This window comes from Heteronotia binoei, chromosome 16 (assembly GCF_032191835.1).
Source record: "Heteronotia binoei isolate CCM8104 ecotype False Entrance Well chromosome 16, APGP_CSIRO_Hbin_v1, whole genome shotgun sequence".
NCBI classification, from domain to species: Eukaryota; Metazoa; Chordata; class Lepidosauria; order Squamata; family Gekkonidae; genus Heteronotia; species Heteronotia binoei.
In genome coordinates this window covers 48,802,175-48,829,787 of record NC_083238.1, presented here as the reverse complement: position 1 = coordinate 48,829,787, position 27,613 = coordinate 48,802,175, and the positions used below count along the sequence as shown (strand labels likewise).

The following is a 27,613-nucleotide window of genomic DNA, read 5'->3' as shown; positions in this document are numbered from 1 at the left end:
CTTTGAGGACATTTAAAAGATCTCAGATTAATTTCAGGCTGGTCCTACATCTGGACATGTTCTGTCTTCTCCCGCCTCCAGATCAGAAGCTGAACACAACCGTGCTTACGAAATAAAACAGTACTGCAATGTTTTGAGTGAAGCCACGCTCCGCTGCTTCCACCTTCTACCGACTTACACATGCAAGATTACGAAGATCAGCCATCCATACTCTGGAATAGACAGCTTATGTCATGACAGGGGAATCTCCCAGACCAAGGGTGGCCCAAACTGCGGCTGGTGAGTCACATGCGGCTCCTTTCACACATACTGTGTGGCTCTTGAAGCTCCCACCATCCTGTCAGTCACTGTAGAGAAGCTTCCACAATCCTGTTGGCTGGCAGTTTGGAATATGCATTTAAAGTTAAAGTTGCTTCCTTTCTACTCTCCATCCCTCTTCCCCACCCATCCATCCATCCATCTACCCTCGTTCCTTCCTTCCTGTTTGGTGTAGTGGTTAAGTGCGGAGTCTTATCTGGGAGAACAGGGTTTGACTCCCCACTCCTCCACTTGCACCTGCTGGAATGGTCTTGGGTCAGCCATAGCTCTCACAGAGGTTGTCCTTGAAAAGGCAGCTGCTGTGAGAGCCCTCTCAGCCTCACCCACCTCGGAGGGTGTCTGTTGTGGGGGGAGAAGATATGGGAGATTGTAAGCCACTCTGAGTCTCTGATTCATACAGAATGGTGGGGTATAAATCTGCAGTCTTCTTCCTTCCAGCTCTCAAGCATCCGCTGTTCATGTCTTGCCGCTCTCAAACACCTGATATTTATCCTACGTGGCTCTTACATTAAGCAAGTCTGGCCACCTCATATTAGACTGGAAACACAGGCATTCGACTATACCAATAAAGACAACCCCACAAGGTATATCCCGCCGCCCTGCACGTGTGGCTTTCTGCATGCAAGATGGTTGCTGATTGGAGTGGGAAGGCCTGCAGTAGGAAACTTCTGCACAAGAACAGTATCCGTGTGAGGGGATGATACGGCAGGGACTTAGACTGCCTGTTCTTTGGTTGACTTATAAATGTGGACTGGACTGCAAACTCCACAAGCAACTGTAGACAGTATTTTATATCACAACGGAGTACTCAATAACACAAAAAGAAAAAAAAAAGAAAAAAGGGAAAAAATGAAATGTTTGTTTGGTGACAAGTGCAGTACCTATGTGGGACTGCAGGATGATCATAATGACATCAAGTCTTATTTTGAACTGTGTGCAATATTATTGCCAATGAACATATAAAGTTCAGTTTTCAAAGCAAGGTTAAATGCAGAGGTAATTGCATACCATGTAAACAAGTGCTGTAATTCATCTTGGCATGCCTTCGAGTGTGTAAAGATTAATGTGCAAAAATCAAACATGTGGTTAAAGTTTAATATTCTATAACAGAATGCACTAAAACCATAAACAGAGTTCTCACTATGATAGCACCATCAAAACTGGGACTATGCAGCCCGGGGACTGAATCAGGCCGCCAAAGGGCTCTTATTAGGCCCCTGAGCAACTGGCTCTTATCTGCTTCCTTCTCCCTCTCTCTTGCTTCCTTCTGCCTCACAGCTTGCTTTGCCAGGCTCTCTCGATCGCACAGCAGAGATACCGAGCCAAGCCTCTCTTCCTTCTATTGATTGAGGCTTCTCCCCCCCACAACCCAGTCCCTGGGGAAGGAAGGAAACAGCCAGAGCTTCCTTTGCCCAGTTCTCTAGATCCCATGGGAGAAATACAAAGAAAGCACCTTTAAGACCAACAAGGGCTAATGTTTTAAGAATGTTTTAATTTTTTTTAAAAAGTTACTTGTGTTTGTCTGTGTCCTTTAAAAGTTTATCTTTGCTACCTAATCTTAAATAGGTACACACATGGCCCAGCCCGACATAGCCCGGCAAGGCCTCATTGATGTCACATCCAGCCTTCATAACAAATGAGTTCGACACCCCTGATTTAAGCCATAGCTACAATTGGACTTTACAATGATAGAAAGGAACTACGTATATTTTTAAGACATTACACACAGACATGCTAGGAGAACAGCTATGGCTCAGTGGTAGAATATCTGTTTTGCCTGGAGGAGGTCCCGGGTTCAGTCCCCAGCATGTCCAGTTAAAATAAGATAAGTTCAAAGCTGATGTGAAAGAGCTTTTACTGAAGACTCTGGAGAGCTGCTGCCAGTCTAAGTAGACAGTACTGATGGACCCGTGGTCTCATTCAGTATAAGCCACCTTCCTGTGTTCATGTATATGTACGTTCAGTTGTGGGAGCCAACCCAGATCTTCATAAAAGGATATGCACCTCAAAAAGGATATTATAGCATTGGAGAAAGTTCAGAAAAGGGCAACTAAAATGATTAAAGGGCTGGAACACCTTCCCTATGAAGAAAGGTTGAAATGCTTGGGGCTCTTTAGCTTGGAGAAACGTCGACTGAGGGGTGACATGATAGAAGTTTACAAGATAATGCATGGGATGGAGAAAGTAGAGAAAGAAGTACTTTTCTCCCTTTCTCACAATACAAGAACTCGTGGGCATTCGATGAAATTGCTGAGCAGTCAGGTAAAAGGAAGTACTTCTTCACCCAAAGGGTGATCAACATGTGGAATTCACTGCCACAGGAGGTGGTGGCGTCCACAAGCATAGCCACCTTCAAGAAGGGGTTAGATAAAAATATGGAGCAGAGGTCCATCAGTGGCTATTAGCCACAGTGTGTGTGTGTGTATATATATATATATATTTGGCCGCTGTGTGACACAGAATGTTGGACTGGATGGGCCATTGGCCTGATCTAACATGGCTTCTCTTATGTTCTTATGTTCAACTCACTCATATTTTGAAAATGCACAGTTGGGGAGGACGGCCATGCAATCCAGCAATATACCATGATTGAAACTACACTGAATATTTAGAAAGAGCTGAAAGAAAGGGCAGTGAATGAAGAATCTGTTAAAAATATGCTTGCGTGATAAAAGTAGTCGATCACACCTAAAGCTAATGGGAAGTGCCACACGCAGCTCCATCCTCTTTGTTCACTTGCAATGGGCAATCGGAGCTTTATTACGTTCCGTGGGGCTTCTCTGCCACATGCCTCGGATGAGATTTAGAAACGGATCATCCTCAGTACACTCCTCCTCAACTGAACAGTGGCAAGTAAGCCGTCCAAATGATGGTAATGCAGTTCTTTCCCTCTTATTTGGGATTTTTATGTGCGTGTGTGTGTGCAAACATACAGGGCCGGCCCTAGACTGTCTGCCCCCCTAGGCAAGGCTAACTTCTGGCATCCCCCTGCTCTGATAATGTCACCAAGTCACATGGGGGGGAGCCCAATTTGGCACCTCCAGAAGGCTGGCGCCCTAGGCAATTGCCTAGTTTGCCTAGTGGCAGGGCTGGCCCTGCATGCATGTGAGTGTGTGTACACGCGGAAGTCGTGGCGCCCTCTGCTGACTGACCTCTCCTTGGGGCCTGGAGGATATTCAGAGAGGTGGCTGAATAAAGCCTGCCCCTGCCCCCCGTCTCTTGTATTCCAAGGAGGTCTCCCATCAAGTACTTGCCGAAGTCAATCCCACTTAGATTCTGAGAGCCTACAAGACTGGGCTTCCCTGGGCTATCCAGGTCAGGGCATGCAGTTCTTTTTCTATGTGTTCCCTCTTTAACAGTAGGGCTGCTGGTGGATCACATCCACTGTGCTTTACAGAGAATCTCCCACCCTACCAGAGCCCATCACACAAACCTTCAGAGCCTTCCTTTGGTGTTCCTGCTTCCCTGATGTTCAGTAAGTGCATGGATGTCAATTACCTTTGTTCGAAGAGCCAGGTTCTCTTCCTCCATTTCCCTGAGTTTGTCCTGCAGCATGTCCAACTGCAAGAGTCCCTGAGACAAGTGGAAAGATTCGTTGAAGCGGAGGGGTGTGGAACAGCTAGAGTCGGTCTCACTTTCTTCGGAAGCAATGGACACAACCCGAAGCAGCTCGTCTTTCTTTGTCAACTCGTGTTGCAGTTGGTGAACCTGATTTGGAAAAGTTTTTGTTTAGTGAACGCAGCAAACTTTGCTCAGCCCCCTATAGTGAGACATGGAATAAGACCCCACCCCCCAAAATCCTTGTCTTCCTTGCTCCCTCATTCCCCATTTTCACTCATGCCCCATTTTCCCTTTGTTTAGTCCACAATTATTGCAGGGATTTTTGGAAATTATGGCATCATCAAATATGGATGATTAACATGTGATTAAAGGGTGATTAACATGTGGAATTCACTGCCACAGGAGGTGGTGGCGGCTACAAGCATAGACAGCTTCAAGAGGCGGTTAGATAGAAATATGGAGCAGAGGTCCATCAGTGGCTATTGGCCACAGTGTGTATATATATGTGTGTGTGTGTATGTATGTGTGTGTGTATATATATATATATATGTATATATATATGTGTGTGTGTGTATATATATATATATAAATAATTTTTGGGGGCCACTGTATGACACAGTGTTGGAATGGATGGGCCATTGGCCTGATCCAACATGGCTTCTCTTATGTTCTTATGGATCTCAAAGTGCCATTAAGCAAACTGTTTAATCACAGGGTCCTCATAAAGTATAATGGAGCCAAATATATATGAGTTTCCCGAATATTTACTCGAATACCACCACCATACTGGTGTTAGCATTTCAGAATATCAGGAAATACTGATTTATTGCGTCCAATACACCCAAATCCTAAATAAATAAAGTTTTTTCCTGTACACAACACACATGTTGACATTACTGCAGCTGCGTTTCACCTGCTTTCTCTTCTGTATCTCAGCATCCTGAACTGCCACCCAACCACAAGAGAGCTCTTGCGTCTGAGCAATCACCCTCTTTTGCTCAACTCTGTCCTATCACAGAACAGCACTAAGAAGATAGGGGCACTGTTTTCCTTACTGTAAACACTGAGCTCCAAATTGCCACTTTCATTACAATTTTTTCCACATTTGGCTGTGGCTTCTGCCACTCACCTTGTCAAACGCTTGGCCCAGTTGCTCTTCCAGAGCTTCATTTTGCTCTGCCAGCATATGGTTTCGCTTCAGGAGGGCTTGTCCAATTCGAGCCGCCAACTCCAGGTCCCGATCTCTCTGCTCAGAAACACCAACACAGAGCTTATTTCTTTCTCTGCTAAGGCTGCGGCCTTCAGGCTTTCCAGACCCAGGCCCCTCTGAGCAGCAAGAATGTGACAGAAAGTCATGTGATAGGAAGAGAGGGTCAGGAATTCAAATTCTGCTTGAAGAAGAAAACATGTCCATTTTGTTTACTATGCACATACGGGATTTCTTTTGATGACCATCAAAAGTGACTAAGGTGCTGTCCCATAAACCACCCAACTGTATCTAAAAAGACACGTGAAAGAATTGGAAGAGGTGTAGTGCACATCATTGTCATGTTTGAAATGGCAGGTGCAAGTCTAAGAGCCAGTCTGATGTAGTGGTTAAGTGCACGGACTCTTATCTGGGAGAACCGGGTTTGATTCCCCACTCCTCCACTTGCAGCTGCTGGAATGGCCTTGGGTCAGTCATAGCTCTTGTTGGAGTTGTCCTTGACACCTTGCAGGGTGTTTGTTGTGGGGGAGGATGGTATAGAAGATTGTAAGCCGCTCTGAGACTCGGAGTGGAGGGCAGGATATAAATCCAATATCATCATTATCTTCTACTCCTGCCGACGCTCCAGTGCCATCTGTTAACTACAACAGCAACGCTCGACAGTGCAAGAAGTTTGTCAGCTTTACAGCTTATGGGGCTGTTGCCTGTGTGTAATTTTATTTTTAATTCATTTCCTGTCCTTTTTTAATATTGCTAGCTGCCTCACTGATAGCCGTATGGAGCGGTGGGATAAATAAACGTGTGAGATATGCTCAGGATCAAGCCTGCTGCAATTCAGCTGCCTCAAAGAAGAAGATGAAGAAGATATTGGATTTATATCCTGCCCTGTACCCTGAATCTCAGAGTCTCAGAGCTGTCATAATCTCCTTTACCTCCCCCCCCCCCGCACAACAGATACCCTGTGAGGTAGGTGAGGCTGAGAGAGCTCTCACAGCAACTGCCCTTTCAAGGACAGCTCTGCGAGAGCTATGGCTGACCCAAGGCCATTCCAGCAGCTCCAAGTGGAGGAGTGGGGAATCAAACCCCATTCTCCCGGACAACCACTACATCAAACTTGTTCTCTGCATTTTTAGAATACTTCTGTTCCCTAAAAACGTTTAAGGGGATCTGGTACCGAAGGATAAATCTGCTGTAAAAACGAACATCGCTAAAGAACAGCAAGCCATCATACCTCTGCCAGCAGATGAGTAACCACTTCCACATCGTTGCAGCTTTTCATCACCTGCTCTCGGCTGTCGGTGCCAAGAACTGAAAACCAAAAGAGCTTCCTTAATGTGGTTTACGCAGAACACTTATGCACATGCAATCGTGGGAGAGACACATTTGGGAACTTCACAGAAAACTTGTGAGGATTAGTGGGAAAGCGTATTAAAAACAGAGTTGGCTTCTGGAACAATATGTCTGAATGTATATATGGAATCTGAAGCATGAAAGAATGATATACACCAGGGGTGGCCAAACTTGCTTAACTTAAGAGCCACATCAGAGGTTTGAGAGCTGCAAGACACAATCAAATATTACACACACTTTATTAAAACTCTCAATACTTTCTTTGCACAGGAAGATAAAATAGATATGTATGGATGCACTTTATAACATGACCATGCTAGAAGGAGACTTTTTAAAAAACAAAAGCTGGAAATAACAGTCCCCATAAGACCATCATAGGAAAAGGTCAGGGAATTATTTTTTGGCACCAGAGGGAGAAGGAAATGCACATGTACCATATAAATCACTGACCACTGTTTGCATCATTATGCATCTCTCTTTGCCTGGACACCAAGGTTAGTAAATACAGCCCCTACAAGAGCTATGAAACTAAGGGGGAACCCTGCATTGCCCTCTTTAATTCCGTTCCTCCTTCCAGTGGCTCCCTCGGCTCTTGTGCTCTCTTTCCCCACGCTAGGTCTCAGGGCAACCTTTGTGGTGGAGGAGAAGAGCTTGCAAGTCTGCCTATTTCCTCCTCGTTCCCCACTTCATACCCAGTGGAAATGACAAAGATCTGTAGGTGCTGGTTTTGAGCATGTTAGCCGAACTGGATGAAACGAAAGAGTCTCGTGAGAGGATGAGAAAGGAGCTAGCAGCGATGATAAACAAGCCATCTCTGTTTCTCGTCATGGAAGGGATGAAACTTGAGTTACCTGGTGGGTGTTTGTGAGATCCGGCCAAGGAAGAAGGAGGAAGTTCAAGAAGCGCTAGTAGAGGAGGGCAGGAGCAAAAGCAAAAGAGAAAGGAGAAAACATCAGCGATGACAAAACAACTTCTGCTATCAGCAAAGTGCCCTTGATGTATAAAGCCCTCGCACATCCAACAGCTTCCCGTTTCCCTTTATCAACTGCCCTGCTCCTCCAAGGACAATTCGCGCTTAGGAACAAAATCAGAATTCCCCTATGTTTCCAGAAGAACACCACATGCCCCCATCCTTGACGAACAGGGCCTGCCAAGTACATGGTTTCTTCAGTGAACTCCACCAGTGCTAGATACTTCTCAGGAACTGTAAAAATCTTTGCCTGCAGCAGCTGGCACACAATATAACACCACTCCCAAGCCTCTCTGAAGTCTTGCCAGGCGCCAGGTGCTTTATGCCTTTGCGAAACAGGGCGCAAAAGCCCTGGTGCCTTTTGTGTGGTGGCCTAGCGTGGTCCCCTTAACAACTTTCTGGGAAGAAGGGGCCCGTTCTGGACATGGGCTTGGTCACAAGCAGTGTTCTCTCTAAGCTGAGTTAGTGTGAGCTAGCTCACAGTTTTTTAGCCTCTGGATCACATATTTTTGTCTGAGCTGAGGAAAAATGGCCCCAGAACAAGCTAATTGATGCAGGAGCTCCCAACTTTTAATGCCAGCAGCTCACAAAGTAGAATTTTTGCTCACAAGCCTCCACAGCTTCGAGGGAACATTGGTCACAGTAAAGTACGATGCAGGCAAAACGAACTAGAAGGGGAGGAAGAACTAGAGCAGCTAAAACAGGAAACGATTTTGGAAACACTGACACATACGGTCTTTACAAAAAAAGTATACTATGCAGGGCTGCAGCCAGGATTTCATGTCTGGTGGAGCCCACAGCAGGATTTGTTGTTTGGGGGGGGGGGCCAGGGGCCACTGGGCTCTCAGCACTATAAGCTGCCTTGAGTTCCACAAGCTAAACCCCACCTTTGCTCTGCATGCTGTGTTAGGAAAGGGGAGAGGAAGAAGTGAAAAGACCAGCAGCAACGCTGCTTCTTGTTCAGAGTGACAGTGAGCAAAGGATTGGGGGACCTCCGATGGAGGGGGCATATAGTTGGAAGGGGAGGGGTGGAAGAAGAAGAATTGCAGATTTATACCCCGCCCTTCTCTCTGAATCAGAGACTCACAGTGGCTTACCATCTCCTTTATCTTCCTCCCCCACAACAGACAACCTGTGAGGCGGGTGGGGCTGAGAGGGCTCTCACAGCAGCTGCCCTTTCAAGGACAACTCCTACGAGCGCTATGGTTGACCCAAGGCCATTCCAGCAGCTGCAAGTGGAGGAGTGGGGAATCAAACCTGGTTCTCCCAGATAAGAGTCTGCACACTTAACCACCACACCAAACTGGTTGAAAGGATGGGCCTGCCCCCGCCCCCCTGGGGCCCACTGTAGCTACATTCCTGATACTACATCTCACACTAACCCCACATGTCGACACTATTTAATGAAGGGTACAGCTCCAAAGCAGACAGCCTGCCATTCCTTTCCTCCCACAGAACTTGCAATCGCTTGTGAATGTTTTGGTGAATTTTATTTTAACTCTTAATTCTTTGGAGGATAAGTGATCTCACTCCTGTCCTGGAATTTGCCATCTCGCTAGATACAGAGAGAGGGGGAGAGAGCAGGAGGTAAACAATGTTATTGGCCTTCCCTCCACCCACTGGTTAGGGGTACCCTTGCTGTGGCTAGAAAAGAACCCGGTGGAGCTCGATGCAAAGGCTAAAATGTAACTGGGGCACCATCTGATTTTAACGCGGAGCAATGCAGATAATGTTGATCGCACATCTAGACCTAATTATAACATGACCTGGTGGGGTATTATGGGTTCGAGAGCAGGACAAAGACTGGGGAGCCGAGTTCAAAACCCCTGTTCGGCTACAAAGCTCCCCAGTAACCTTTTTTCACCAATCGCTCTCTCTCTCCCAGCCTAACTTCGTTTGCAGGGTGGTTGGGAGGATAAAAACAAAGAGGAGAGGACCTTGTATTTGTCTTGTCCTTCCTCCAAGAAACTCAGACTCACTATTGAGGATTTATGGCTTACTTTGGGGAGGGGGGGGGAGGGAAAGAAACGAAGGTGTTCCCCAGCCCATAGGATTTGCTGTCTGCTACTAAGATGGTTCAAGAAGAGCTTCATCCATAATCCACCATCAACTGCAACCTGACAAAGTAATTGTGCCATTGAGATCAGTGTCCCCCGAAGGTGTTCCCCAGCCCATAGGATTTGCTGTCTGCTACTAAGATGGTTCAAGAAGAGCTTCATCCATAATCCACCATCAACTGCAACCTGACAAAGTAATTGTGCCATTGAGATCAGTGTTCCCTCTAAGCTGAGTTAGTGTGAGCTAGCTCACAGATTTTCAGCCTCCAGCTCACAGATTTTTGTCTCAGCTCAGGAAGGAGGAGCCCAGAGCACACTCGTGGATGCAGGAGCTCACAGCATTAATGCAAGCAGGAGCTCACAAAGCAGAATTTTCGCTCACAAGACTCTGCAGCTTAGAGGGAACGACTGAGACCCCGTCCCCCCTCCCTTGAACGTCTCTGGAAAGCCCACAATCGGGACACCCCCTTCTCCAAGGCACTATTGAAGAGCCCCCTCACCTTGCAAAGTGAACACCGAAAGCAGCTCTTCGTTCTGATTCATCTCCCTGTTATCTAGCGCCATGCTCCGACGCCAGCTCAAGCGCACACGAATGCGTGCAGAGCTCGCGGAGAAGCAGACGTCCCTGTTCAGTGTGTTGTTTTGTTCTGCAGCGCGCAACACGGCGGTGCCACAATAAAAGCGACCTGGCGCTTTGCCCAGCTTGTCAACCAAACGAGCACTCTTCGAAGCAGCCGTGTCATAAAAAAAGCCAGGAGGAGCCAGATGGCAATATTGTGCTGCAAGCGCCGACCCACGAAAGCAGAGTTCTGGGTGCAAAAGAAGTGTGTTGCCCTAGTTCCCTAGGCTTCAGAACTAGGCAACGCCTAGACTGATACACGAGACTGCTATTTGATCTGATCCTTCTCTATACACTTGTAACACTATCTCCTCCTGTTGTAAGTTTTCACAAGAGACTGCTTCCGTTTAAAACTGATCTCGCCCTGTGTTTCTGCTAATTTCATTCGATGAACTATGAAAACAAGAACTGGATCAGACCAACCGGTGGCCCTAGGAGATGACCAAGCAGGAAACGGAGGTCAGGGCCTTCTCTGCGGGAGCTTCCTAAACTGGAATTCAGATGTCTGTCGCCTTTGGATGCGGAGGCTCCTCTTCTGCCATGATGACTAGTGGCCACAGATGGACCCAGCAACCTCCAGCAATCTGCCTTGTCCTCTTTTAAAGCCATCTACCCCAACCTGGGTTGGCCAGGCTAGCTCATTCTCATCAGATCTTGGAAGCTAAGTGGGAGCACCTGTGGCTACTGGCAAGTACTTGGATGGGAGACCTCCAGGGTCATGATCTATGTTCCCTCTAAGCTGTGGAGTCTTGAGAAGAAGAATGATGATGATTGGTGATGATATTGGATTTACATCCCGCCCTATGCTCTGAATCTCAGCGTCTCAGAGTGGCTCACAATCTCCCTTACCTTCCTCCCTCCCCGCCACGACAGACACCCTGTGAGGTGAGTGGGGCTGAGAGGGCTCTCACAGCGGCTGCCCTTTCAAGGACAACTCCTACGAGAACTATGGCTGACCCAAGGTCTCATCAGCAGGTGTACGCGGAGGAGTGGGGGGATCAAATCTGGTTCTCCCAGATAAGAGTCCAATGCACTTAATTGCTACACCAAACTGGCTTTCAAAATTCAAAGCAAAAATGCAACTTTGTGAGCTACTGGCATTAAAGTGAGCTGCTGCAGAAATCAGTTCGCTCTGGGGCCGTTTTTCCTGAGCCAAGACAAAAAAGGGTGAGCCAAAGGCTAAACACTGTGAGCTGGCTCACACTAGCTCAGCTCAGAGGGAACACCGGACATGGTGTGGAGGCAGGCAACAGCAAACCACCTCTGAAGGTCTCTTGCCTTGAAAACCCTACAAGGGTCACCATAAAGCAGCTGTGATTGATGGCGTTTTCTGCCACCATCATGCTCGTTTACATCACTGTTGCCCATCAATTTCATTAAGTCCCCCCTGCCCAAATTCTAGTGGTGCAAGAGAGGGAGAAAGGGCGCTCTCTATCCACCCTCTCCACTCCATGCCTACTTCGATATAAACCTCTTGCCATGCTCCCCATTAGCCATCTTTTCCCCTAGACCAGGGATGTCGAACTCATTTGTTCTGAGGTCCGGATCTGACATAATTGAGACCTTGTTGGGCCGGGCCACGTGCGACATAAAATGAATGCCAGGTAGTGGAGATATAAACTTTATAAAGGACACAGATAAACACAATTAAAGATTTCTTTAAAAAGCTAAATTAAAATGTGTTTAAAGTATTAGCACTCCTGCAGCACTGTGGCCAGTATCAAAGCAAGTTCTCCTTCCCCCTCCCCAAAAAGAGGAGCCTCAGCCAATGGAGAAAATAGAGGCTTTGCTCCGTAGCTCTTTGTGCAGCCGAGAAATCCTGGCAAAGCAAGCTGTGGCACGGAAAGAAGCAAGAGAGAAGGAAGCAGACTTTCTCGCAGGCCTGACAGGAGCCCTCCGGGAGTCTGATGCGTCCCACGGGCCACATATTTGACACCCCTGCTCTAGACTAACAAGCACTATAACTTCCCGGCTTTCCATTTTAGGGCCTGGATCACCACACTTCCAATTATTTTGGTACTCCCATCTCTTTTGCAAAGCTACATCTTTTTTTTTTTTTTTTTGAGACGGGGTGACCAGAACAGTACACAGGAACCCAAACTATGCCTCACTGCAGGCTTACAGTAATGAGCATTACAGATAGCTGCCATTTTATTTTCGGTCCCCTTCCTAATAATCCCCAGCATAGACTTTGCTGTTTGCGCTGCTGCTGCACACTGCGATTTCAAGTTATTCTAATGTTACGCTAATGCAATGGAACAGAGCATCATTGCTTTCTACGTGAGTGATGGTTTAGACGGGGTTGTTTTGTAAAAAACAAAAAACAAACAGGTGACGGAGCTCATTAGCATATGCCCCCACTCCCCAGCCAAAAGCAACCCAAAGCAAGAAAGGAGAGCCCCGGGCGAGCGAGGCCTGCTTGGGCTGGCTAGAGATCCAGCCAGCCCAAGCAGGCCTTGCTCACCTGGGGCTCTCCTGGGCCGCCCCCCCCCAACAGTCAAAAGGTCATCAAGCTACCGCTGCCCAAAATCACATAAGAAATGGAGAAAGGGTGGTTTCTCCAGGGGTTAATGAGGGCTGCTGGCAAAGCCCCTGGTAGCTGGCTGGCTTCCTTCTTGCTCTCCTAATCCAGGGATTGTTATGCAGCTGCGCCTACTATTCAATGGACAAAGTAGGTGGGGAGGAAGAGGGGGAACCATCAGAAAGGTTCAGGAGCTGCATTCCGGTGAGCTCCTGCTGAATCTGAGGCCTGGGTTTAGAGTGGATACAGTTAATTCAGCATCATTAGGTAACTAGGTCTCAATGGGAAAAAATAGACATTTCTTTTTTTGCAGATTACTGCTGTCTTCCCTTCAAGGACCAAAGCACGGAATCAAGCAGCTGACAGAACAGAATGAGGCGAGAGCACAGACCATGTTAAAGGCCCACACCAAGTTCTTCTTAGCGCATGAAGCTTTTGCTGTTTTGGAGATGGGGGGAGGAGGTACAGGAGAAAAATCAAGGCTGCACACCCACATTTAAAAGGATTTGTTCTATTAATATAAGATGGTTTGCGCTTGGTTCATTAAATGGGATGTATAACTCAAATTTTTTTTTAAAGGAGGGTAACAACATGGGGAATGTGGAAGGGAGGAGGAATAAACTGTTGCAAAGTTCAGTTTTTGGCAATCTTTGGAATGGAAAACAATGATAAGGAGTCAGACAAGAAGAACAGCAACAAAATGGGAGTCAACTGCACATTGCTGCAGGACAGTGGCTCAGTTGTAGAGAATCTGCTTGGTAAGCAGAAGGTCCCAGGTTCAAACCCTGGCATCTCCAACTAAAAAGGATCCAGGCAAGTAGGCATGAAAAACCTCAGCTTGAGACCCTGGAGAGCCGCTGCCAGTCTGAGTAGACCAGGGGTGTCAAACATGCAGTTCGGGGGCCAAATCAGGCCCTCGGAGGGCTCCTATCAGGCCCCTGAGCAACTGGCTGTCATCTGCTACCTTCTCCCTCTCTCTTGCTTCCTTTTGCATAACAGCTTGCTTTGTCAGGCTCTCCCAATTGTACAGCAGAGCTACTAAGCCAAGCTTCTCTTCCTTCTATTGGCTGAGGCTCCTCCCCCCTAGCCCCCTGGGGAGGGAAAGGAAAGAGCCAGAGCTTCCTTTGCCCAGTTCCCTGGATCCCATGGGAGAGACACAAAGAAAACATCTTTAAGATCAATGAGTGCTAACGTTTTAAGCATGTTTTAAGTTTTTTGAAATATATATATTTGTGTTTGTCTGTGTTCTTTATAAAATTTATATCTTTGCTACCTAATCTTAAATAGGTACACACATGGCCCACCCCGACATGGCTGAGCCCAACCCGGCATGGCCCGTCCCAACAAGGTCTCATTTATGTCAGATCTGGCCCTCATAACAAATGAGTTTGACACCCCTGGAGTAGACAATACTGACTTTGATAGACTGAGGGACTGATTCAGTATAAGGTAGCTTCATATGTTCTTCATAACTGAAAAGGATGTGCTGGAATTGGCCCTTGGTTAAGTCCCTTAAGACACCATAGTAGTGATATGGTATAACAAATGCTTTAAGAAAACTTCAGAATTAATGGAGATGCCTCAGGCAGAGGGAGGGAAAAAGACACTGCATTGAAGAATCCAAGACTGACCTGGGTACAAAATTATTTCCTCAATATGCTGAACATTAGCCGCAAAAGTCCATCTGGTTCATGTAAACAAGAAAGCCAAACCACATTTGAGAATGTTGTTCTGTAACAACCACAAAATTTAGAAACCACACTAAACAGCACCATTATGTGGCAAATACAGGTTCTTATAACTTCGATCCAGAGGCTGGCCATGTTAGTCTGTTTCTGTAAAACGGTGAAGACTGCAGTAGCACCTTTAAGACCAACACATTTTATTGTAGCATAAGCTTCTGCGAAACACAGCTCTCTTCGTCAGATGTTAGTCTTAAAGGTGCTACTGCACTCTTTACTGTTTTGTAACTTACAGACGCTCCACCACACACTCCGGTCCAACTGTAGAAAACACAAACGCAAAGAGCCTGCAACCTGTCTTGTGGTTGGAGGGCCCCAGGGCTGTGGATGGAAAGCCCTGATCTATTGGTCTTCAGCAGAAACTATTGCTTGTCTGGAAAAAGGCTCACGTGGCTTTTCATCAAAGGCGAACAATCAGCCTCCATCCACGGGCCAGCTTCCCATCGGTGGGCTGACATAACAAAGCGTCTCAGGGGCTACATTTAACCAGGATTTTTTGTGTGTGGAAAAAGCCCAGCAGGAACTCATTGGCATATCAGGCCACATCCCCTGACTTCACCATTGTTTCACATGGGGCTTTTAGTGTGGAAAAAGCCCAGCAGGAACTCATTGGCATATTAGGCCACTCCCCCTGACACAAAGCCAGCTGGAACTCCATTCCTCTGCATTCCTGCTCAACCCCCCCCCCCCCCCCCGCATTTAACATATCTAACATTTAATAATGTTTAACATATCTAACATTTAATAAGCCTGTTTCCCAGTCCCTCCCCACAATCTTTGTTTTTCTGGATTCAGAAACTGGACACACAGCTAGTCATTCGGTAAAGGCGCTACAGGTGAAAGCTGTTTGATCAAAGGGAGGACGTATAAAGTCGTATACTTTAATATTTAACCAGCACTGATATTGTTACTGTGCTGTAAAGGAAACCTTTAAAACCCCACCTACACGCCCCCCGCCCCAAGAAAAGAAAAAGATTCCAAGGCTCTATTTGTTTTCTGGGCCTTACTCATTCCTTAAGGTCAATATTTTCAGCTGTAACCAAACAACCCTTTTTCAAAAGCGTTGAAATTCTTTTTAGCTTGTGTGCATTGCTCTCCCATCCCCACCCCCCACGTTCATCCGCAACTTGTTTGCCCGACTATGGGTCCAGAGATACAGAGATATTGGTACAAATATTCTGAACCACACGCTCTCCCCTCCTTCTGTGTTTTCGCTAATGTCGGAGGACAACCCCAGAAAGCTGCAAGAGCTTTGATTTCCCTGCAGGTCAACTTTGTACGGTGAGCGACCGACGTTTCGTTGAAGCAAAAAAAACATTGTTTGTAGTCTTCATGCCAACAGTGAGACATTTTTTATACAACCCGAGTTTACAGCTTTGATTATATTTCTGCAAATAGTTACAGAGTGTGGGCTATAATCATATTCTGTCTTGTTTCCCCCCCAGAATGCACTGCCACCATTCAAAGAATCAACAGCCTTACAGAAATACAGCCCAGGTTGCAAACATGTGAACAACTTGTGCGCTCTTTGTTTGACGCCGTCAAAAACTTCCACTGTAGAACATGCATGCCACAAGAGCCAGGGTAACCCAATGGATGGCCACTGGACTTGGACCTCAGGTACACATTTTGGCAGAGCATCTACCTACCCACTGTAGTATATGGGTATTGCTACTATAACACCTTCAACTCCTTTTACAGCTCAGCTCATAGAAGCTGATTTCCCCAATAAACATACCAATTTGTGGCTTTGGCACAGAATATTACAACTATAACCTTAAAAAAAATCACATAGGTTTCAAGTTACCAAGCACCCAAGGCCAAAGTTTTGTGTCATTCATGGTAGGACAGTGGTCATTTAACTTAGTTGTTTACTTAAAGAGCATACATATTGTATAAATACTTCACAGCAGGGGTGGAGTTCTAGCAGGAGCTCCTTTGCATATTAGGCCACACACTCCTGATGTAGCCAATCCTCCAAGAGCTTACAAGGCTCGTTTTTTCTAAGCTCTTGGAGGACTGGCTACATCAGGGGTGTGTGGCCTAATATGCAAAGGAGCTCCTGCTAGAATTCCACTCTTGCTTCACAGGCCACCATAACCCCCATTTTGTTCCAAGTCACCCAGATAAAATATGACTGGCCAGGTATTTGAATCTCCTGTCCCAGGGTCAACTTCTGCAGTCTATCCTGGAGCCCTTTCTGACTACTTTACACCCATCCATTTAGCTTCCCTCTTTCAAAGAAAGATGCCATTAACGGGAGCCAGAAATGCTTACTCATGTAACGGAAGGTCTCCTCGGCCAGGACTGGAGATGTGATTTCGGAGAGGTGGCCATGGTGGCTTGGAGACTCGGCCCAGTCTTCATTTTCAGAGAGATATAAAGAGTCCACTCGTAACTTGTATTGAGGCAGTTGTTCTTCTAGCATGCTCACCAGCTCGACTTCAGGGAGATCGTCATTAGGGCAGACCTCTAAAAGACACAAGCCGGCAGCATGGCACAAGTTTATCAGATAGAAGAAGAAGATGATGATATTGGATTTATATCCCACCCTATACTCTGAATCTCAGACAGCAGTCACAATCTGCTCAGTTTGGTGTAGTGGTTAAGTGCATGGACTCTTATCTGGGAGAACCAGGTTTGATTTCCCACTCCTCCACTTGCACCTGCTGGAATGGCCTTGGGTCAGCCATAGCTCTGGCAGAGGTTGTCCTTGAATGGGCAGCTGCTGTGAGAGTCCTCTCAGCCCCACCCACCTCACAGGGTGTATGTTGTGGGGGAGGAAGATAAAGGAGATTCTGAGCCACTCTGAGATTCGTAGTGGGGGGCAGGATATAAATCCAATATCATCTTCTTCTTTACCTTCACCCCCATCCACAACAGACACCCTGTGAGGCGGAGAGACCTCTCCCAGAAGCTGCCCTTTCATGGACAACTATGCAATAGCTATGGCTGACCCAAGGCCATTCCAGCAAGTGCAAATGGAGGAGTGGTGAATCAAACCCGGTTCTCCCAGATAAGAGTCCGTGCACTTAACCACTACACCAAACTGGCTCACAAGCTGAAGCTGCAAACCTGATTAGGGAAGAAAGCTGGAAAACAACTCATTTCTTCTGCTAAATAACAGATTTTCGCATCACAAACACACCACGGATTGTCAGTACTGCAGGAGAGAGACTGCACAGTTTTTAACACCCGGGTCAAACCAATGAAGATGGATCCAGGTGGGCAGCCGTGTTGGTCTGAAGCAACAGAACAAAGTTTGAGTTCAGTGGCACCTTTAAGACCGACAAAGTTTAATACTTATACTCAGAATTAAACTCTGTCGGTCTTAAAGGTGCCACTGGACTCAAACTTCCTCCTTTGTTAGCATTGATTTGAAGGCCCATATCACTGGATGAGTGAAATTAATTTCTAAGCACATTTTTATGACCAGTGTGCCGAACAGGTAGCTCATCTGCAGAAGAATTCTTCCATCTATGTAAGCTGCAAACTAGGGACCAGGCTTCTCTTTGCAATTCCAATTTTATATATATATATATATATATATATATATATATATATATATATATATATATATATATATATATATATATATATATATATATATATATTATGAAGAAACTAGGTATACCTGAAATGTACAGTAAAGTTCAGCAGGGCTTTTTTTTGGAGCAGGAACCGCTTTGCATATTAGGCCACACACCCCTGATGCAGCCAATCCTCCAAGAGCTTACAGCAGGCCCTGCACAAAGAGCCTTGTAAGCTCCAGGAGGACTGGCTACATCAGGGGTGTGTGGCCTAATATGCAAAGGAGTTCCTGCTACAAAAAAAGCCCTGAGTATCAGGTTCTAAAAAGGGACATGTTATTTGTAACGCACAGAGCCTCTCCACCCAAACTCTTGGAAGGTAAGCAGGGCCAACTCTTGGGTGGGGCACTTGGATGGGGGAATACCAGCAGCTGAGAAGGCAGGGGCAGACTTTATTCAGCTGCCTCTCTGAATATCCTCCAGCCTCCCAGTAGGGGTCAGTCACCAGAAGTTGCCATGATTTCCAGGTACAGACAGAGATATGCATGCACAAATACAAAATATACCCCCCCCCAAAAAAACCCCAGTTTACACAAACATGTTAATAAAATGTTTTTATCTAGTACATTTAACAACACGCAATAACTCTCTGTAGTCTGTAGATAAGTACCTGTCCTCTCATCAATTACTCTACAGGTTAGGAGGCCGAATGTGCTACAGACTGGGATAATGTGCCACCCGCCTCCCACCGTGAATTCCCACCTCTAGCACGGATTGTCTTTGGCTCCTCTCATTCTACAGCTCTGCAATTATCCTTCTTTCATCTTCTCTCCCTTTGGGGAAGTCTCAGCTGCTCTTCTCTAAAGCAACCCCACCGTGATAGCCTGTGAAGCGTAGTTGAATCCTAAAGCCATGATTGGCTATTATCTATAGGATTTAAAGGAAAAGCATTTTGAAGACTGGAGCCTAGAATAATTTTCCTGTGCCACTACTGAGGGCTTCTGAAACCTACCACCAGCGTAACTGTATATGTTTCAGATGTTTTTTAGGATTTTACTGTGATTTTATTGTAATGATTTAATTCTCTGTTATTTTAATTGCTGTTAGCCGCCCTGAGCCCATCAGGGGAGGGCAGGATATAAGTGTAATAGAATAAAATAAAAAATACAATAATTAACTTCAGCAGCTTTCCAGCTTACCAATGATACTCTCTGAATCTCGGTGGTTGAAATTCATGAGGTTTGCTTCACACTTCAGTTGTCTGGAAACAACATCCTGCATTTACGTTGTGCGTTGCTCCTTCTCATTTTGGTTGAAAGGCAGCTTTGGGTTGAAACAAGAGAGCCATCAACTTGCCATGGCGCTGTAAGTATGCCTTCCTTCCTTGAGGTTTGTAGGGCTGCGTAATTTAGACTTTTCGGTGACAGCTCTGAAGCTCACACCTCATCCTTAGGTTCTTTCTGGGCCGGCTGTTACCTTGAAAGAGACACAAACAAGCAAACAGCTGTTTAAACTAATTCTGGATGTAAAGAAGAACCGAGCACTAACAAGTGGATCTCTAGGCACAAGCAAACAGGGTGTCTTACAAACAAACGTGCCTCTTGTTCTGTTATTGTAACAACAAATGAATAAATCATCAGATAACAATTAACTAATGATCATGTGGCAAAACTAATCCCCCAAGTAAATTGCTGACACGAAGTGCTTAAGCAAGTGCTGAATTTTAGTTCTTGCAGAAGCATCCAGCAAAATATCCCCATCAATTTACTTACTTCTACCCCCCTAAAAAAACCCCACCAAGCTCATGATCTTCTATCATGATGTTTTGAGAGTGCTCCTTTTTCTTCCTTCTCTATATAGGTGCAGACTAGCCAACAAGTGAGTCACAGTTCACTTTCTGCTACATTCTATGTTGAGCAGATAAACAAACACACATGAGGCTGCCTCATTATCGCAACTGGAGGAGGCAAAGCAGAAGTTGGTTTTTATACCCTGCTCTTCACTACCTGAAGGAGTCTCAGAGCGTTACAATTGCCTTCCCTTCCTCTCCATGCAACAGACACCTTGTGAGGCAGGTGGGGCTGAGAGAGTCTTCTATCCCCATGTCTTCTAAATGTTTATAACAAGTCCATCTAGATTATTTATACAAAAGGCTCCACCTTTTATTGAGTGTTTAAGATTGTGTTCCAGGAAAGCTTTTAATCTCCAGCAGCAAAAATAAAATCCAAGCAAGAACGTGGATTCTTTAAATATTCTCTACACACTGTTTCCCCAGATGACTGGGGAAGGCAATGACAAACCACCCCGTAAAAAGTCTGCCATGAAAACATTGTGAAAGCAACGTCACCCCGGAGTCGGAAACGACTGGTGCTCGTACAGGGGACTGCCTTTACCTTTACACACTGTTTACATACTACAGTCCATCCTTACTTATAGCTTTCCAAAGTAAACACAGCCTAGTTTTTAAAATCTTGATATCAAACTTATCAAAAACCATTTCTTAAAAATCTTACAAAGTTACCAGCATCGCTATCAACTTAATTCTGGACGCCACTTTTTAAAATTCACTCATCATTTGAACTTCTCTGCCTTCAAGGGACTCAAGGTAACATTTTTAAGAGGGGGAAAAGAGTTAAACTAGGCTGACTTCCACCCAGTTAAGTTTATGGCCAACTGGGAATTTGAACGTGGATTTACTGAATCATTGCTGCTCAGTCTGATTACATCCATGTTGGACTGTTTGGAAAATTCGACTGGATTGACACACGAACAAAGTCGGAGTCCAGTGGCACCTTTAAGGCCAACGGTTTAATTCTGGGTAAAAGCTTTTGTGTGTGTGCACACTTCTTCATGCACACGAAAGCGATTAAACTTTGTTGGTCTTCAAGGTGCCGCTGGACTCAAACTTTGTTCTGCCGCTTCAGACTAACGTGGCCACTCACTTGAATCTACAAATGGCAGCCAGGCAGCCGACAGGTACAAGTTACAGAGATTGTATCTCACTAGTTTGGAAGAGGGGAAAAAAAACCCCTTCGCTGGTTGCCAGCTTGCTTCTAGGCAGGAGTTTATTACTTGGAACACTCTGCGCATCTTTGATGTGCACTCCTACATGCGCCCTGATTAATAAAGATCAGAGGTCGGTTAATTAAGATCTTCAGAGGCCCGGTTGTGCACACCTCCACCGCCAGAAGCAGCTGAGCCCAACCCTCTTTCCTTAGTGACTGTGGAAGCCCCTCCCCACAGAAGCTCACCTGGTGACAAACATTGGGAAGGGATGGTGGCTCAGTGGTTCAATCCCCGGCATCTCTAACTAAAAAGGGTCCAGGCAAGTAGGCGTGAAAAACCTCAGCTTGAGACCCTGGAGAGCCTCTGCCAGTCTGAGTAGACAATACTGGCTTTGATACATCGAGGGTCTGATTGAGTATAAGGCAGCTTCATATGCTCATTCCAGATGCAAAGAAAAGATATTTTTTAAAAAATTCCCTAGGACATTAAGACACCTAATGCAAAGAACAACGTATGTAGTTAAGAGCAAAAGACTAGGATCTGGAGAGACTAGCGTGCCGACCAGAAAAAAACTGACTTCTGTTGTGAGCTACTGCCTGTGCACAGGTTCCAATTTAAGTTGCGGCTTTGAAGAAGACTTCATGATAGAAACGTGCAATAAGTCTAGGGAGCATGCTGCCGCTTTTGTGCCAGCACCATAGTTGCACACCACTGTGAAAATATTACAGTCTTCTCTGATTCTCAGATTCGTCAAGTCTTCTACTAGAAGACAGCTCTTCAGTAAATACGGCTGCAACTGACGGATGAGCAGAGACATTATTTGAGAGCGTCTGTCCAAAAAAGGATGACTTCTTTAAGAGGACATTCCGACTTTTGTCAGGTGCAAACCTTGTACGAAATGAAATAAATTGTTTGGAGAAATTGCACGAATGATATAAGCGTATGAAATTGACAAATGTGATATGCACCTTCAGTATAAGGTTTCTAAATTATTGTTCATGGAAATCATAGATAAGAGGGTTATATGAATTGTTGAATGAGTGCATCATTTTGCGCAGTGTTATCTTGAGTTGCGGCCTCCAGGTGGGGGCTGGAGATCTCTTGCTTTGACAACTGATCTCTGGTTGGCAGAGATCAGCTCCCCAGGAGAAAATGGCTGCTTGGAAGGGTGGACTCTACAGCTTTGTACCATGCAGAGACTCCTCCCCTCTCTCTCAGCTCCACTCCCAAAGTCCTCAGGTAGTTTCCAACAAAGACCTGGCAACCCTGGGGGGGGGGCTGAACCCCCACTTGTGCCAGGGAAGCTTGCTGGGTAACTGTGTACAAGTCACACTCTCTCAGCTTAAACCACCTCGCAGGGTTGTTGCGAGGATAAAATGGAGGAAGGGAGAGTGATGTCAGCCGCTTTGGTTCCCCATGGAGAAGAATGGCAGAATATAAATGAATAAATACATTCCAAGGAACACGCTATTGCAATACTGAAGGTGGGAGACCCAAAATCAGCCACAAAACAGTACCAGTGAATAAGCACACGTGTTCATCAGGGAAACACTTCAGAATGTTTGGATTAATTCACTATGTATAAACTGCAGCCTCTATTCTGTTCTCAGAATCACAGGTATTTTTAGGGGCCAGTGAGGCTGAAGGAAATTCCAGCTACTTTGCAGTTTCGGCCCTTTGAACTGGCTGCCCCAGTACTCTACTAGTTTGGGGGCATTTCAGAAGACCCGATCCCTGACAACCTTGGTGCTTGGGGCAGGGGGCACAATGGGAGAGCTTCTAGTGTCCTGGCCCCACTGATGGACCTCCTGATGACACTTGGGGTTTTTTGGCCACTGTGTGACACAGAGAGTTGGACTGGATGGGCCATTGGCCTGATCCAACATGACTTCTCTTATGTTCTTATGTTAACCTACCTGAACAAGCTGTGCTGGTTGCATTTCTGTGGGTGCGTCCTGCGAAGCTAGATTTAAAATTATTTTGCCTTAGTCTGATTCACACTGGCTTACTTTCCCAGCTGACATACGGCGACCCCTGGTGGAATTTTCAAGGCTAGGAACATTCAGAGGTGGTTTGCCATTGCCTGCCTCTATGTCGCCTCCCTGGTATTCCTTGGAAGCCTCCCACCTAAATTCTCGCCCTGCTTAGCTTCCGAGATCTGATGAGATCAGGTCAGCCTGGGCTATCCAGGTCAGGGCTTGGTTATCTTTAAACACAGAATATGATGAGCTATCAAGGAAGAATGAGCTAACAAGGAAGTGCCATCAAGTCACAGTTGACTTATGGAGAGCAAAGCAACCGATGGGAGGAGTGCACTTTCCGGGTAAGAGTTACGGTGCCTTCCATGAGTAAGGAGAACATTTTCCAAAGCGCTGGGAGGAAAAACAAAAGCGTGTCGATTCAGATTCCAAGTTGCTATGGCACTGCCCTTTGAAGACCACGGCTGTTAAAAAATGACACTGTAAGTTATTCTTCGCCAGAGTGTTTGGAACCCAAAGGCCCATCTAGTGAGTGCTTCACAGAAATAGAAAAGGCACAAGAAGCGGCAGGTCTTGCATTCAAGTTTTAAGTGCTGCAAAAGGGAAAGCGAAGGCTACGAAGATGGGGAGGAAAGGAATATAAACAGGTATCAGTCATACAAGAGACTGATGCCTGCCGTGAATTATGCATGGCTGGATATTCGTTTCACAATCAATGCTGGCAACCTGAAATCATAGGTGGAAACTATTTTTGGTAACAGGCTAGTCGCCAATCAACCTTATTGCCCCAGTATCTTTAAAGGTGTCTATTCCGCCTTGTTTTTTAAATTCATTTAACTATACCAGCTTAAAACACCACAAATCCGAGTCTTGGCTCCAAATGACCTAGCCAGAGGAATTAATGCCAGTGCAAAGTAAAAGCAGCAGTATTTACCTATATTTTCCTATTTATCAGCATAGAGTTACCAAGTTATCAGAGACTCATAGAATAAAAGTTGGAAGGGGCCAGAAGACCATCCAGTCCAACCCCCTGCACCGTGCAGGATAACCAAAAGCATCCCTGACAAATAATTTTTCAGTTTCTGCTTAAACACTTCCACGAAGGGAGAATTCACAAGACCCCTGCTTCTGATTCCATCAGAAATACATTAATACCTACAAGCATAAAAATCTCTCTTTATTAAATCATCTCTCTTTATTAGATCTATTCCCCGAAATAGTACTTTACATATTTATAATTTCAGGTATTCAAGATAGTCTGGATCTGGACTCTTACAGAAGAGGAGAAGATGACGATTCCAAAGAAGAAGCTGTATGCGTCTTTGTGCTGTCAAGTTGCTTCCAAATTATGGTGACCCTATGAATGAATGACCCAAAAACGTCCTATCATCAAAGGCATTTTGTGTGTGTGTGTTGGAAAGTACCGTCAGGTCACAGCTGACTAATGGTGACCCCATGGGGCTTTCAAGGCAAGAGATGAATGGAAGTGCTTTGCCATTGCCTGCGTCTGCAAGAGATGAAAGGAGGCGGTTTGCCATTGCCTGCCTCTGCATACAAAACAGCAGCAGAAACAGACTCCTCCTGCTTCCCATTCCCCTGGCAGACCCCTGTGATCCCCCAAAAGGCAATACAAGGGATCCCCCCCACATAAGCTGCAGTGAAGTGGCAGAAAAGGGGAAATCACCCATACTGTTCTACTAGTGAAGGAAGTTGACAAAGAAAGCTCTTGGTGGCGGCCGGGAAGGGGGGGGGGATTTTTGCCTGCTTCCTCCTCCTTGCAGTAGCCTCCTATGCCAGGGGTGTCAAACATGCAGCTCAGGGGCCAAATCAGGCCCCTGGAGGACTCCTATCAGGCCCTGGAGCAACTGGCTCTTGTCTGCTTCCTTCTCCCTCTCTCTTGCTTCCTTCTGCATCTCAACTTGCTTTGCAAGACTTGCTCAATTGCACAAAAGCTACAGAGCAAAACCTCAATTTTCTCCATTGGATGAGGCTCCTCCCATTCCTGGTCCCCTGGGGAGGGAGAGAAAGAGCCAGAGCTTCCTTGGCCCAGTTCCCTGGATCCCGTGGGAGAGATACAAGGAAAGCACCTTTAAGACCAAAAAGTACTAATGTTTTAAGATATTTTAAGTTAAGGAGGGCTTCCTGTTTGGCTTGAAGGCTGTGCTGCAGCTCCCTAGTAAGGGGGATTTTTTTTCCTCTGTTCAGGGTATGAAGGACCTCTCTGGGGGGGGGGGGTGTCTATGCCCATCAATCTTAAAAAAAATCGTTAGTCGTGTTTGTGTTCTTTAAAAAGCTTTTATCTCTGCTACCTAATCTTAAAGAGGTACACACAAGGCCCAGCCCGACATGACCTAGCCCAGTCCGACAAGGTCTCATCTATGTCAGACCCGGCCCTTGTAAGAAATGAGTTTAACACCCCTGTCCTATGCTGTGTCACATTTTGTCCATGAAGGCTGCTGAACCCCACAATCTCTTGGGGTGGGGTGGGGGTCACAGAGCACCCCTGAGAAAAGCTACTCATCTCTGTAAGAGTGAACCCTAACTAATTTCATATGGCCTTTCGTAGGCTACCATCTACTTCCCCTCCTCAATGAAGAGGAGAGGAAAGTGGAAGATAGAAAAGAGTCCAGTGCAGGAAGTAAGCTGAGAACTGGGCGCAGCCTAACAGCAGAAAACAAGATAATACACAAAGAATTCATTCAAAGCCCAGAGCATTTTGAAGGCACATTTTGTCAAAACAAAGCCTGCGGTCACACATTATGACACTGTAAGTTTAAATTAATAGTGGAAGATCAGAAGATTTTGTCTATACCGGTATCTCAAAATAAAAGAGTTTGCATTGTAGAATATTCCACTCCGATTTACTTTTATCATTTGTCTGCTAAAATTAGAGGACGCAGAAGCCAGGCGTAAGGCTATTTCTTCTCCAGCACCATCTGGTTCTGTGACAATCCTACCTCTAGACAGCTGTCATGACAGATCCACCAGCGCCTCTGGCTATTTTCACAGCTATGTAGCTGCACATCCGCCATAAACATGCCTCATATTTATGCACTTTCTAATTGCTAACTGCAAACATTTCCATTTGTGAAGGCTCACTGCATTCTTTTCTCCCTTACAGTTTGTTTTTCTTTAATTTGGTTTCCCAGAATATAAATTAATGTGGCTACGAGGATACCGGGTTCCCTTAGGGGAGATATCCTCTTCCGTTTTAATGACTGTGGGACAAACTGGATGAGACATGATGAAATGAACCCAAGGGAACGGACGAAAAAAGATTTTGCAAAATCTCTTCTGCTGTCCAGGTTGTGGAAAAGGAAAGGAAAAGTCCCCTGTGCAAGCACCAGTCGCTTCCAACTCTGGGGTGACATTGCTTTCACAACGTTTTCACAGCAGACTTTTTACGGGGTGGTTTGCCATTGCCTTCCCCAGTCTTTTACACTTTCCCCCCAGCAAGCTGGGTACTCATTTTACCGACCTCGGAAGGATGGAAGGCTGAGTCAACCTTGAGCCGGCTACCTGAATCCAGCTTCCACTGGAATTGAACTCAGGTCATGAGCAGTGAGTTCAGACCACAGTACTGCAGTACTGCTGCTTTACCACTCTGTGCCATGGGGCCAGGCTGTGGAAGAGCACATAAAAAGGAGGTTGGATTTCACTGAAGGACCTCCAATCCTATTTTAAACACAAACATGGACATTCTTTCCAAATGAATGTTCCAAGCCTCAGAATTTTTCTGCAGAGCTAGAAACCCAGGACAAAAACCCCATCTGCAAAATGAAGCTGAAACAGGAAGTGTCTTCAGGTTAAAGCATCTATGAAATGAAATGCAGTAAGAAAATCAAGAAAGCCGCTAGTAATTTCCAAGTGCCACCCCGGCATTATATTTAGCACAGCATGCTACTAATTTAATTATCAGTGACCTTTACTTTTCCTGCTGCATACATTAGCCTTGACTGTCTCTTGCTGAGTTCCCTAGTTACAACAAACATTGATTTGGGAAGTACGGCTGCCAGGTCCTCCCTGGGCTCCAGTAAAGGATTTGGAGGAGGGGGGTAGGGAAGAGCCAGTCTGGTGTAGTGGTTAAGTGTGTGGACTCTCATCTGGGAGAACCGGGTTTGATTCCCCACTCCTCCACTTGCACCTGCTGAGATGGCCTTGGGTCAGCCATAGCTCTGGCAGAGGTTGTCCTTGAAAGGGCAGCTGCTGTGAGAGCCTCTCCAGCCCCACCCACCTCACAGGGTGCCTGTTGTGGGGGGGGGGAAGGTAAAGGAGATTGTGACCACTCTGAGACTCTGAGATTCAGAGTCTAGGGTGGTATATAAATCCAATGTCTTCTTCTTCCTTGTTGGCTTCCCATCCACACGCTACCAAGCTTTGACAAGATCAGGCTAGGTGGGGCTGTCGTAGGGTTCCCAGCCTCCAGGTGGTGGCTGAGATCTACCTCCTGGGATTACAAGTGAATGCAAACTGATCTCCAGGCAACTTCGGAAGGTGGGCTCTACAGCATCATACCCCATCGAAGTCCCTCCCCTCTCCAAACTCCGCCCGCCTCAGGCTCCATCCCCACAAATCTCCAGATATTTCTCACCCTGGAGCTGGCAACCACAGCTATCAGGCTGCTAAAAAAGCTAACGACATGCGTAGAATCATCACGATGACACCCCTCAGAGCACCGTTCAAGAAAAAGGAGTGCTTTGCCAGTTTGGTGTAGTGGATAAGTGCGCGGACTCTTATCTGGGAGAACCGGGTT

At 46.0% G+C, this 27,613-nt stretch overlaps 1 protein-coding gene across 1 annotated transcript in view; it reads right to left on the bottom strand.

The window, feature by feature from the left end:
• TRAK2 (trafficking kinesin protein 2) overlaps positions 1-27,613 on the bottom strand; it is a 58,188-nt gene that overhangs the window by 23,508 nt on the left and 7,067 nt on the right. The window contains exons 2-6 of the mRNA XM_060257112.1: positions 19,075-19,351; positions 16,623-16,817; positions 6,318-6,394; positions 5,009-5,125; positions 3,817-4,026 (exon numbers count right to left, since the gene is read on the bottom strand). Of these exons, the coding sequence (XP_060113095.1) occupies positions 3,817-4,026; positions 5,009-5,125; positions 6,318-6,394; positions 16,623-16,817; positions 19,075-19,156 (681 nt within the window). The 5' untranslated portion in view covers positions 19,157-19,351. The remainder of the gene's footprint in view (positions 1-3,816; positions 4,027-5,008; positions 5,126-6,317; positions 6,395-16,622; positions 16,818-19,074; positions 19,352-27,613) is intronic.